The sequence below is a fragment of the Hypanus sabinus genome, chromosome 14 (genome assembly GCF_030144855.1).
Source record: "Hypanus sabinus isolate sHypSab1 chromosome 14, sHypSab1.hap1, whole genome shotgun sequence".
NCBI classification, from domain to species: domain Eukaryota; kingdom Metazoa; phylum Chordata; class Chondrichthyes; order Myliobatiformes; family Dasyatidae; genus Hypanus; species Hypanus sabinus.
The window spans coordinates 82,033,251-82,047,731 of NC_082719.1; the positions used below are offsets into that span (position 1 = coordinate 82,033,251).

At 40.8% G+C, this 14,481-nt stretch overlaps 1 protein-coding gene across 1 annotated transcript in view; it reads right to left on the reverse strand.

The window, feature by feature from the left end:
• LOC132404925 (myosin-IIIb) overlaps positions 1–14,481 on the reverse strand; it is a 189,137-nt gene that overhangs the window by 58,525 nt on the left and 116,131 nt on the right. Inside the window, exons 12-15 of the mRNA XM_059989534.1 lie at positions 14,344–14,430; positions 14,198–14,263; positions 10,827–10,940; positions 1,872–1,983 (exon numbers count right to left, since the gene is read on the reverse strand). Coding sequence (XP_059845517.1) covers positions 1,872–1,983; positions 10,827–10,940; positions 14,198–14,263; positions 14,344–14,430 — 379 coding nt within the window. The remainder of the gene's footprint in view (positions 1–1,871; positions 1,984–10,826; positions 10,941–14,197; positions 14,264–14,343; positions 14,431–14,481) is intronic.

Consider the following 14,481-nt stretch of genomic DNA (forward strand, 5'->3'; position numbering starts at 1 on the left):
TGGAAACCTGTCTTTCAAACAGAGGACCATTAAAATCAGGAACATATCTTTTTTGATTGGATCAGTGAAGAGGAGTCTGCTGAACAAATAATTTAAAAAGGAAAAATATTCTCTCCAGTGCCAAGGTTAGGTATTTGATTTACTTCCTGTAATGCTTACATATTGAAGAGTTCTTTAGTAACCTGTCCTCGATAACCTCTCACCCTTCATTAACCACATCTACCCTTTCAGTCAAACTCTTAAGATTTCCTTCTTTGTCCCATTTTGTCTGATTATGCTTTCATGAAAATATTTAAGGCTTTTTTATATCGATTGTATAGTGTTATAAAACAAATGCTAATTTGTATTCTTTATAACATGTCTTTATCTATTATGAAATATTAGTTATAAAATCATCGAGAGATATAGAACTTCAACTGCTCCATCAGTTGACTGTATAGCGGCAACTTCCCGGGGGTGTCAAACCTATGGCACACTGTGCCACTGCTCGATCATTTATTCCACTCATTATATAAAGAAATAAAGTGATTATCTTGACTACCAAATGAAATAGTGAATGTTTTTTTTGGACCATCCAAGAGCATTGGGATATTTTCACAGGAAACATCTCATGCTGGCTTGATGCCAACTAGGTGGTTGTGAAAACATGGTGACTTTGGATGATATGTTTGGAAACCCTCATGAACCTGGTGCACATCAGTACTTGGATTGTAAAATACTGGGCCAGTTGACATTGTCTTCACTCTGTTTATATTTTTCCTTCTGTAGTTTGTGAATGAACTCTGAATATACACTGATAATAATAGTAAATATTGCCTGAAGTTTACTGCCGTCATGAACATTTTTTACAAAAAGGTACTTTATTTATTTTTATAGACTATTGATAGTTTACTATCACATGTACTGAAACGCTTGCCTTGCACACCTGACAGATCAAATCATTACACACTGCACAGGGTAAAACAGTAACAATGCAAAATAAAGTGTAAAAGCTATAGAAAAAAAGCAGTGTAGGTATATGATAATCTGCAAATTCATAATGAGATAGACTGTGAGGCTCAGAGTCCATCTTACCGCACAGGAATTAATTATCTTATCGGTGATAAGGCTTTACAGCTTGGGCAGTGTGTCAGATACACCAACAAAGAAACAAAAACATTCAAATGATTATGAAAAGCAGCAGAGATTTTCAAGGGTTGTGGAGTGAAAGATTTGGCATGATTAAAAAGGGTGATAAAACATTATGCATCTTATAATACTAAATTAATACTGTAGTAAAACAATGAATACATGCAAATATGCAACAGGGCCCGGCCTTTTTCCTTAAAAAAGTATAATTATTGTTACTAATTCATTAATCAATGATAATTTCTGCTCAAAGTTACTAAAGCACGAGAAAACGTTTTATCGAAGATTATCACTAATTTGGGTACATGCTTTCAAAAAGGTTCACCACACTTGGAATTGCTAAGAATAACTTTTTATTCTTTCCGGTTTCCTGCCACGTTCCAAAGAAATACATTAATAATTTGTGGATATGCTATGTTGGAAGCATGGCAACACTTGTCCCCAACGCATCCTTGGACTGTGCTGGTCTTTGATGCAGACAATGCATTTCACTGTACGTTTCAATGTACATGTGACAACAAAAGGGACCAGACAGCCTGGGAGGTGGGAATATCTGTGTGCTCTTAGGGAGAAACTTGCAAGTATGAAACAGGCAGTACCTGAGGACATGACTGGACTGGGTCACTGGGGCTGTGAGAGTGCTGCACACTTATCGTAGCAAGCAGATAACAGTCAAAAGTCAATTAACTAAGACCAAAAGGTAACTAAACTTGACTGCTCAAGATGTTTGCAATGACATTTACCTGTAAAAAGTACACTTAGGAGTGGAGTGATGCTATTAATAAACAGTCCTCGAATACTTGCTGGTATAGTGTCTCTATTTTTCTCCAAAAATCCGGACGCATTGTATTGGACCTGTGGTAGAAGGCTATCAGTTAAAAATGACAAATTTGCTAACAGTACCAAATTGTGTAAAGCTGTCTTAAGATTCTCCTGCAATGATTCATCTTATTAGATTCATCTTTTTAGATACTTGCCTCTGAAACAGATTTATTTACACCCATTAAAAATGGTAGGATCTGTTAATTATTCATAGTAATATTCAATTATCATTCTATTTTAACTTAATACTTAACAGTTACAAAAACACACTTTAAACTAACAGTGCAAAATGATGGGACAGATAAAGCGGTAATTGAAAGGTGGGAGGGAGCTGAGTAAGACAACAGGGAAAGGGCCACAGTGGACGAGATGCAGAAAGAATGGGGAGACTGCATGGGGGGCGTGCAGTGCAGAGAGGCAGAGTAGAGGGGCACACAGAAAGAGACAGTGCAGAGTAACTATACAAGAAGGAAACAGAAAAATGCAGCGTGTGGAAAATCAGGAAAGGCAGGGCAGGGATGGATGGGGAAAGTGACAGATGGGATGGGACAATGGGAAATGTAGCAGGATGGGGTTAAATAGGGAGAGAGAGTTCTGGTAGGGATGTATAACATGCAGAGAATGTGGGAAAGGCAGAATGAGGAGATACACTATAGAAGTGCAGTTAAAATAGATTAACATTTCATAAAATATTACAGAAAGAATTAAATTGACATTAGTCCTTATTTGTCAGCATGTGGGTCTCTCAGTTGGATAGGGCTCTATTTAAATAGCTCCTGAAATCATTCAAACACTGCTTCCCTTTTTTTTATACAAATGGCTACCAATCATTTTACTGGAAACCACAGCCCTCTGAACATTTCCTGTACTTTCAGCAGAGTTGCTTTGGTTACAATTGCATCATAAGAGTTTCAAAGGTTCATTTTATAGTCAAAGAACGCATGTACAATACAACTCTGATATTTGTCCACTCCAAATAGCCGTAAAATACAGAAAGACCATGAGTGCTGATGAAAGAAGACATCAACCTTCCCCCAGCACGAAAAAGAAAAAGAACTCGTAAAGCCTAAATACCACCCTCTCCCACACAAAATCCAGCCACAATAGCAATCACCAACCCCCTACAGATAACAATCCCCGACACTCTCACTCACAGAGAGGAACAGCACCAAGCCCCCCACCCCCCAACAACGAAAATGAACAGATCATCCACCCACCAATTGTCCACAAGAAAGAAAACCGTAGAACCAGACAACATTACAGCACAGTAACAGGCCTTTTGGCCCTTCTTGGCTGTGCCGAACCATTTTTCTGCCTAGTCCCATCGACCTGCACCTGGGCTATATCCCTCCAAACCCCTCTCATCCAGATACCTGTCTAAGTTTTTCTTAAATGTCAAAAGTGAGCCCGCATTCACCCTTTCATCTGGCAGCTCATTCCACACTCCCACCACTCTCTGCGTGAAGAAGCCGCCCCTAATGTTCCTTTTAAACCTTTTTCAAAAAACACCAAAAAACCGAAGGAAATCAATATAAAGTACAGTCCAATAATCACATTAATTTCAGAATATAGGAAATGTCTTTTTATCTGCTATGAGGAGAGCAGCCGCACAGACTCAGTCCCTTTGCAAAGAGTGACCGCTGACCCAGGTCCGAATGCCACCGACTGGGGATCGAACGCACTGATCCAGCTGCTGACCATCTCTGTTGGGAGCCATCGCTGTCCTCCCCCGCATTTACCTCGATGCTTCAAACTTCCTGATCGCTTCGAGATGGAGTTGTTCACGATCCCGCGCTTTGTCTCTGGTCTTTCTGACGAGTCAGCTCGTGTTCTCGGTCCTTTTCGACCACCACCCCCTCCCCTGCCATCTCTGATCGCCACAAGGCAGCTCTCCAGACACAGAGTAGTGGTGGATCCTTCAATCGAGTTCCAACTGTACGACACAGGCTCCAGCAGTTTCCACAGCACAAACAAGCAGAAGGCGTGAAAAAAGTGAAATAATTGGATAGATTTACTATCTCGAAGATGTCACCCAAGGAATCACTGCTTGCTGGTGCCATCTTGACCACCAGGAATAAACATTCAATAATGCTGCTGAGTCAAAGACCACAGCTTGTACTCCACCTTTTGCGTTGAGGAGGGATCAGTGGGAGTGTTTGCTGGAGTGTAGACAGCTGTTTCTGGGTTAAAACAGGGACAGCTGAGGATCTGCAGTGAAATCTATGGAAGATTTGTGTCAATAGCCACGAATTCAGTCGGAAATCAATCTCTCTTTATATAGTTGTATTAACTGATTTAAGAAAACCTAAGTAATTGAACAAAGATAATTTAAAAGGAAGTACCAAATTAAATTAATGCATGTAAGAAATCACCTTTTTATTAGTTCACTCAAAGCTATGCACAAGGTTGACCAAATAGAAGAAAGCCATAAACCAACCTGTAAGTACACTTGAGCAATTTGGCACTTCAGGACAATGACAATCAGATTTAAAGAAACATGTTCTTTTCATCAACACAAGAATATCAAGAATTAGGTACAGGTATATGATAGAGAGCCTCTTGAGCTTGTTCTATTATTCGGTATGATTATGGCTAATCTGTTCTTGGCTTCAATCTCCACCTTCCTGCTATTCAACAACTCATCCTTTGAGGTAAATACCAAAGATTCATAATCCTCAGAGGAAATAAATACTCTTCTTCATATGCAAGGGGCCACCATTATTTTGGAATTATGACTCCCGGCAGATCCCACAAAAGAGGAGACATCCTCTCAGGATCTACCATGTCATGTCCCTTAGATGATATATATTTCAATAATACTTTCTTTCTTCAAAACTGATGGGTCCAACCTGGGCCTCGTAAGATGACTCATTCATCTTACCCTATGAATAAACCCAATGAATCTCCACTGAACTGCTCCCAATGGAAGGATATTTTATTCTTAAATAAGGAAATTTAAACTACATATATTATTTCAGATGTCAATCCCCGTTGCATTGTAGCAAGATTTCCCCAACTGCAATAAAAGGCCAGTTCTCCATTTGCTTCTTAGTTATTGGCTATGCCAGCAAATTAACTTTTGTATTTCACTCATGATTATGTAAATTACGCGGATGAGCTATTTGTCCCCGCAAGACTGCCCCACCATTTCATGAGTATCGCTGATCTGATCTCTGAAATCTTGCCTTTCCACAGTAACCTTTCATACCTTTCTTATGAATACTGCATCTATCTCTGGCTTAAAAATATTCTAAGACTCCACTTTATCAGCCTTTTGAAGCAAAGTATTCCAACCACTCACAGATGTCAGAGAAAATCCACCTCATTTTTACCTTAAAAGGAAAACCACTTTTTTTTAAATGGCAACTCTTGTATGTTTCTATTCAATTCCCTCTCCCTCTCATAATTCATGGAAGTTAGTATCAAACCTTTCTTCATAAAACAATCTGCACATTCAGGCGGCAGTCCAGTGAACCTGCTCTGAGCCACTTTCACCACGTTAGTAACCTTCCATAAATAAAGCGATAATATTAATGAGCGTTCCAGGTGCAAGCTCACTGATGCTCTTTATAATTGAAGCTTAACTCTTGTAATGTTGCACTCAATAAAATTGGTGGTGATCACAATTATTTGCTGAAGCTGAAAACTAGTCTTTTCTGAATCATACACTGTCACCCAAATTCTTCCATATATCAGAGCCTTACATCCTTTCACCAGTTAGACAATCTGCTTTGTTTTTACCTTTTACTGCCAAAAAAGACTATGTCACATTTTCCTGTATTATGTGACATTTCCTAGATTTTTACCCATTCACTTAACTATATGCCTCCCTTAATCGCAGGACTCCGCAGAGAGTAGTGTGGACGGCATCACGATTCAGGACATTTACAGACAGGTGTGGAAAAAGAGCCCAAAGGATCCTTGGGGACCCAAGTCACCCCAACCACAATCTATTCCAGCTGCTACCGTCAGGATACAGTACCACAGCATAAAAGCCAAAGGATCACCAGGCTCTGGGACAGCTTCTTCCACCAGGCGATCAGACTGATGAACTCACGCTGATTTGAGTGTATTTCTATGTTACATTGACTGCTCTATTTATTATAAATTACTATGATTGCACATTGCACATTTAGACAGAGACATGACGTAAAGATTTTTACTCCTCATGTATGTGAAGGATGTAAGAAATAAAGTCAATTCAATATGCATCCATTTTATCATCATATCTGCTTCACAACTTACTTTCCTTCCTATGTCAAGAATTGGGCTTGGACTAACTGGAACTGGAATTGAAATTCATTTACTATTGCCACAGGTATCAAGATTTAGTAAAAATCTTGGTCTTGCATACCATTCATACAGATCAACTCAGTACATAGTTCATTGAGGTAGAACAAGATAAAACAATAACAATGTAGAATAAAGTGTAAAAGCTACAAAGAACTGTTAACTTGAACAATGGATGAATTTTTTCAATAACTTCACTGCTTGTAATGTGCAATATCTGGACAAATTCTACATTTTTAGAATGTAGAACTGGCAGTTTATTGATCTTTGTACTCTGACAGGTATTGAAGACAGACAAGTTTTGCTATGATTTATTTTCCCTTCCAGACTGATACAACAGTGCATATTTTATGCTCCAACATTGCAAGGAGGAAGTGCAGAGAAAAATCACAGCAAAAATGACAAGCCGCACTTATAGGCCAGGCTAACAAAGCAAATGTGATCTTGGTTGAAGATTAGCAACTAATGGCATCTGGCATCATAAAGTTAATTGCTTAATAATGTCAAAGGAACACTGTTCTAAACAGGAAGGGTGGGAATAGGGCCCTTTGCCTTTGAAACAAAATTTTTTAAGATTTGGGAGATTCACATTTTCTGCCGCCTGGAAAAAGGCCCTTTCCTTAAAAGTTGAAATCCATGTGGCAATTACTTAGAACATAAAACACTACAGCACTGTGCACGCCCTCAGTCCACAATATTGTGCCGACTATTTAAACTATTCCTAAGATCAACAGCCCTCCATTTTTCTATGATTCACGTGCCTATGTAAGAATTTCTTAAAATGTTTCTTTACCTCCACCCTTGGCCGGGTGTTCCACACACCCACTACTCTCTGTGTTCAAAAAAACACTCTGACATCCCCCCCCCCCCTTACTTTCCTCCATTATGTATCAACATTTCTGGTATTCCTCATTTGTAGTATTTGTTAGCAGAAGCTGGTAGTTTTCAAAAGAACTCTGCTCCTACTTGATTTATTCCATAGAAGCCAACAAAAAAGCTTTGATACTTCATGATCTCAGCGAAAGAGTGATTAATGAAGCTGTCATGATGGTAAAGTGTAGAAAAGTGGGAACCAATTTGTGCACAGGAGAAGTTCCACTACCATTAGATTATTACAGATAAAGCCCAGTAACAGGGTCTCCTGGCTCAAACGAGCCAGAGCCAATGCTGCCCAAGTACACTCATGTGACCAATTAACCTAGGTTTTTGGAATGTGGGAAAAAACCACAGCACCTGGGGCAGCCCCACATGGAGATCTTACAAACTCCTTACAGACCGCAGTGAGAATTGAATCCTGGTCCCTGGCACTGTAAACACCATGGAGACCATAGCACAAAGGAGCAGAATTAGGCCATTCGACCTATCAAGTATGCTCTGCCATTTCATTACGTTTGGTCCATTTCCCTCTCAACCCCATTCACCTGCCTTCTCCCCGTAACCTTTCATGCCCTGACTTAACAAGAATTTATCAATCTCCGCCGTAAGTACAGGTGCCCTAAACTTGAGATTTATGAATCATTGTCAAAGATTGCAGAGAGACATTGATAGGATGCAGAAGTGGGCTGAGAAGTGGCAGATGGAGTTCTACCCGGAGAAGTGTGAGGTGGTACATTTTGGAAGGACAAACTCCAAGGCAGAGTACAAAGTAAATGGCAGGATAGTTGGTAGTGTGGAGGAGCAGAGGGATCTGGGGGTACATGTCCACAGATCCCTGAAAATTGCCTCACAGGTAGATAGGGTAGTTAAGAAAACTTATGGGGTGTTAGTATTGGAGTATAAAAGTTGCATTGTTTGCTGTGTAATCAAAAATATGTAGTCAGCTTTGAGCTTGCTATTTGCTCTGCATGTATCCAATTTAGTAGGAGAATGAAATCTTAAGAATGTAGAAGATAATGGTGTGTTAATGAGAGGTAGCTAAGAGATGTAGATTAGAACATGATTAAGTCAATGGGTAGAAACAATAGTGGCGGATGTACTTGTGATACACAACTGTAGACCGGATTGGATATGCTAATGCAACGAAACCAGGAGATTGCTATAAAAAATGCTATGTACAAGGATCAGTGAGCAATCAGCGACTAGCTCAATGACTGTCTCAGCTTTGATTTGCAAATTAAAGTTTAATACTTCTTGAAGAATCTTCTGCGTTCCTGGTCGTTTGTGGGGCACAAGAAACCACGACATTAGCTTTCATAAGTTGAGGGATAGAGTTTAAGAGACGCAATGTAAAAAACTCTAGTTAGGTCGTCCAGTTCTGGTCGCCTCACTATAGGATAGATGTGGAAGCATTGGAAAGGGTACAGAGGAGATTCACCAGGATGCTGCCTGGTTTATGATCAGAGATTAAGGGAGCTAGGGCTTTACTCTTTGGAGAGAAGGAGGATGAGAGGAGACATGATAGAAGTGTTCAAGGTATTAAGAGGAATAGACAGAGTGGACAGCCAGCGCCTCTTCCCCAGGGCACCACAGCTCAGTACAAGAGGACATGGTTTTAAGGGAAGGGGAGGGAAGTTCAAGGGGGATATTAGAGGAAGGTTTTTTTTACTCAGAGAGTGGTTGGTGCGTGGAATGCACTGCCTGAGTCAGTGGTGGAGGCAGACACACTAGTGAAGTTTAAGAGACTACTAGACAGGTATATGGAGGAATTTAAGGTGGGGGGTTATATGGGAGGCAGGGTTTGAGGGTTGGCACAACATTGTGGGCCGAAGGGCCTGTAATGTGCTGTACTATTCTATGTTCTATGTTTTCTCAGTTTTTCCATCTCTGCACAATCTGTTCTCAAGATAAGGCCTTTCACACAAGGACATCCAAGATGTCCCACCCTCCCTGCTCCTCCCAGATATTGATGTAGCTCTCACTCACATCTCCCTCTGTCACTTTTGTTCCCGCCTCATCCTGCACCTTGCTCCCAGACAGAACAGGGAGAGTTCCCTGGTTCCCAGCAGCCTACACATCCAACTTCCACCAGCTATAACATGATCCTCTCACTAGTCACAACTTCCTTGGGCCACCCCATTTGGCTTTCTGCAGGGTTCACTTTCACCATGTATCCCTGGTCTTCTCTTTCCTCCCACTCATCGCCTTCCTCCCTGGGCAGTCTTCCCTTTAACCATAGATAATGCAACACCTGTCTCTGTACCTCTTCCAGTTGAGGCAGTCATTAATATGCATATTTCTCTGGCTGCTGTATATTAGTCGCATCTGTGCTCCCATTGTGACATCCTCTAAGTCTCTGAGACCGGCCACAGACTGTGAGACCACTTCACCAAGCACCTGCATTCCACTTGCTGTGGCCATTTGGATCTCACTGTTACCAGCCACTTCAATTCCCCTCCCCATGCTCAAATTGACATACCTGTCCCTGGACTCTGCCTCTGCGAAGGCAAGGATAAATTGAAATTTGTGGAATAGCACCTCATATTTCTCCTGGATAATCTCCAAATGAGTGGCATGAACAATAAATTCTCCAAATTCTGATAAAATGCATTCCTCTATCCTTTTTCTCTCTTGCCCTACCCAGCTCCCATTCCCTCCTCAATCTGCCAATCCTTCTACTGGATTCTCCCATTTGCCCTCCCCAACTCCACCCCTTGATTTGGTGCTCCACCTTCCTTTCCTATTGGATACCATCATATTCAGCCCTTCGTCACTTCCACCTATCACCTCCTAGGTTCTGGTGCTATTCCCACTCTCCCCTCCCCTATCTGCTATAAAATCCTTCCTCAGCTGGATCCACCAATTACCTGCCTGATCTTGCTCCATCACTTCCCTCCATCTTTTTACACTGGTTATCTTCCCTCAATATTTCAGTTCAGGTGAAGGGTCTCAACCAGTCACCAGTCCAATTCCCTCCATATATACCTCTTGACCCACTGAGTAAATCCAGCTTCTTGTGTGTTTCTGTAGATTCCAGCATCTGCAGTCTCTTCTTTCTCTATTTTTACCAGAAAGATACCCAGATTCCAAGAATCGTTAACATTTACAATACTTTTTCATTAAATTAGAATTTAAGAGAAGATAGTAATTTAACTGAAGTCTTCTCAGCACTAGGTGGAACAGAGGAAGAGAAAGAGCGAGATGGTTGGGAGTTGAGAGAAATAAGATTTAGGTTAAATTTTGGAGCCAATTGTTCCAGACTGAGATTGTGATTCTGTTACATATTAGGGAAGGTAAAAAGTTCAATTTAATACTGACAATTATTAATTTTAAATTCCAAGCAGACAAACCAAAGGGATAGCACCCTTGCTTTGGAAAGTGGCAATATTCTTATTTGAACCAAACATTTTCAGCAGTGGTGACTTGTATTCGCAGATGGATTGTAAAAACGGAACTCTCACCAAATAATCTTGGCATTGCTTACCTTTACCCACAACATTCAATAAACTCTAGCTCTAATAACAACAAACTTTTATTAAAAAGGATCATACTCATACCACCCAATTACTAACATCAAGGATCATGGCTTAAGGTTTAACTTTTTTTGTTTCTTTCATTAACACAAGCTTTATCTCTGGATGATAGAATATATAAAATTAAACGTTTTTCATTGTCATTTCATCCTCATAATAAAAACAAGATACTCTTACCTTTCCTGCATAATGTACCACTGTAAATACTGGATTGTGACTTCTGCCTAATTTAAAATTTGGATTCCGCTTGAAACCATTGTTTAATTTGTCTACAAAAGTCCAGTCAGTGGCCTGTAATGAACATAAAAGGTATATTTGCTTATTCCACAAATATTGTCAGGATTAATATTTGTTAGCAATCTTCTCTTAGATGAATAAAGGAACTAATAGTATTTCAAATATACAGTAAGAGTTATCTAAAGCTGATTTCAAGTTTGCATGCATTTATTTTAAAAAATGTAAAGTAACCAATAAGCCAGACAGAGCCTGGATGAATAAAGCTACTCAGCCAGTTGCAAGATGCTCTAATTCCATGAATCTAAAGGAGGGCTGGGACCTGAGTTCTTGGTGGACAAGTTTAGTGCTGTGTCTGAAGTTTTGAAATACTTTCCCTTTGTTGGTTTTAGGGTATGCCATGGCACAGGGGGCAACTCTGAATCTTATCAGACTACCTTCCCCTAGAGAAGGATCCCACAGACATTTCTTCACTCATGAATTTTGCATCCTCTACCCTATCCAACTATGGAGGCTAAGTAATGGGTTATACTCAATGAAGAGATAGTCAGGTGATTGACCTATAGGGGCTCAAAGGGCTATGGGGAACAGACAGAGCAAAGTAAAGATCAATCCAAAATGAGATCAGCCATTACCTTATCAAACGGTGGACACAATTTTAGGGGCTATACAGTCTACTCTTACTTCTATTTGTCGCTATAATTACAGTTACATTTTTGTGAACATCTTAAATACATACCACTATGAAAGTCTAATTGCAGACTGATAAAATATGTTTCTAAAGCACCACCCAGGATATGCTCTCTTCACATTATTATCATCAGAGGAGTCACAAATGCCTAAAGACACACGCAGAAACAGCTTCCTCCTCTCTGCTATCTGTCAGATTTCATGAACACTACCTTTATTTTTGCACTACATTATATAAAACCCCCACTGTCCATATATATAGATATATAGCATGGTTACCCTGCTGTCTACCAGCGGGAAGATCCTCACCAGAATTCTCTTGGACAGAATTAACCCCACCATTGCCAAAGGCAACCTCACAGAGAGTCAGAGTGAGCAGAGGAACATCGACAGCATCTTCACCCTGTACCAGACACAGAAATGTTGTGAGCCGAACACAGGACTGGACACAGTATTCATTGACCTGAAGAAGGCCTTTGATACAGTCAGCCGCAGTGGTCTCTGGAAGATTCTGTCGAAGCTTGGCCGTCCCCCGAAATTCCTCACCGTCCTGCAGCAGCTCCATGAAGGCCAAAGCGGTCAGGATAAACACAATGGTGACCTGTCTGACTCACCCCCCCATCAGTACCAGCGGGAAACAAGGCTGTGTTTTGGCACCATCTTTATCAGCGGTTCTGCACTGACAGAAAAATCTTCAAACTCCACCGTATTTTTACCCAAACAAAAACCATGCAAGAGCCCATTCTCGAGCTACCATATGTGGATGACTGTGCTCTCCTCACGCACACAGAAGATGCATCACAGACTACAGTCACTCAGTTCGCTAAGGCTGCAAGGCCTTTTGGGTTAACGGTCAGTCTGAAGAAAACAATGATCCTCCATCAGAAGCCCCCTCGCGGCATTTACAACCCACCTCAGGTCACCATTGACGACCACCATGGTTGAGCAGTGTCATCTCCAATAACACCACAGTAGAGAGGGACATTGACAATTGACTCGCCAGAGCTAGCAGTGTCTTTGCGCGCCTCCAGAAACGTGTGGAAGAACCACCGTCTGTGTCCATCTGCAAACATCCAGGTGTACAGGGTTGCCATCGCCACAGCACTGCTATACAGCTGCGAAGCCTGGGTCTTGTAGCACAAGCAAATCCAGTTGCTCGTCACTTCCATCAGTGCTGGTTCCGCTCCATCATGGGTATCAACTGGCAGATTCATGTCTCCAACAATGAGGTCCTGGAGAAGGCTTAACTTCCAAGCATTGAAGCCACTTTGCTGCTGAAGCAGCTCTGCTGGTCAGGCTTCGTATCTCACATGGACAACTCCAGCTTACCGAAAGCAGTACTCCCTCAGGGCCAGAGAGATCGTAGTGCTCGACGCAAGTGGTACGAAGACCAACTTAAGCAGCAGCTCTCTCAGGGATATATCAAGGTCAATGAGGAGCACTAGCTGGCTTGTGACAGAGATTGCTGGAGAACACCGATCCACAGAGCAGCCAAGAATTTTGAGGAATCCAGAAGAGTTGACTGCTGAAGAGAAGAGGAGACGCAGAAAGGACCCTACTATCTAAGCGCCCACATCCCAGCTATTTCTGTGTTCCTACTGCTCCCAGAGTCTGCAGATCCAGAATTGGCCTCTATAGTCACCAACAATTGTGTCATTGCTTCTGAGGACTCTTCTTCCCTTCTGATCTTTGCAAGTGAAGAACCAGCCATCAATATATATATTTATTATTCCTTATTGCAAGTTGTAGTATGTTTTAAGTATTGCACTGTACTGCTGCCACAAAACAACAGATTTCACAACATATGTCAATGACAGTAAACCTGATTTAGTACACTTCTTCAACAAGTGATTTTCTTTCAATAGGATTTTCACCTTTCCTCTTGCAAATTTTTATTCTTCCAAAAATCACCAATGCACCATGTTTACCACAGTGGATACTCCACCATCAAATAAAACATACTGAACCATCATCTCAGCAACAACATATTAAGATCAATGTCAGCACAGAAATTATTAAACGTCAGCATCAAAATGGGTATTATATTAGTCAAAAATAATATCAGACTATAACATCAGCAATTTAACAGCCATGTTAATGGCATTGTTGACCTAACAAAACCACATGGAGTGAGGACTGTCAAAGCATCTGGATGGGAGGGAGTTGGGCAGAGTAGTTAGTATGTTAATTGGTTTCTGTAAATTGTCCCTAGAGTAGGTGGGAAGCTGGAGGGTGGGGGGGGGGGGGGGAGCTGAAAAGTACACAAGAGGGAAAACATGACTAGTGTAAATTTGTTTTTAATGGGCAGTCTGGATATGGTGAGCTGGAAAGCCTGGTTCTGTGCTGTTTGACGCAAACAAAATGAAAAGTTGGAAGTAGTAAAAAAGGAAAGGTGTCTCAACTTTGGTTTTTATGTGTTTTAATTAGTTTGATGTTTTCAACTGCACATAAACTAACCAACCTGCAATGTTGCCTCTGATTTTTACTCTCCACAGCTGCTGCCTGCTAAATCTTAGCAGTTGGGCTTTAAAATCTATTGCATTTTACTTCTGCATTATTATTTTCATTTTTAAAGCATTAGTAATAAACCACAGTCATGTTTATACTCGCTTTCAGGTCCTTACCTGGGGAAATGCAGTTTGCTCATCCAATAGGGAAAAAATTCCTAATGGTTTTGCTAAAAACAGGTCCTGTGAAGAGAAAGTTTATGCTTGAATAAACTGAAGCAGCGTAAAAAAAAAGCAAAGCAGAACTAAACACTTTTTTTTACCAGGATTGCTTTATTGTCTTTAAAAGAAATAGTTTCCCATTCAACCTCTTCTTGTTTGTACTCTTCTTGTTGCATTAAAAATATGTGCTGTGGAGAAAAACAAAAGAAATCCATTTCATTTGTGAGTTTAGATATATA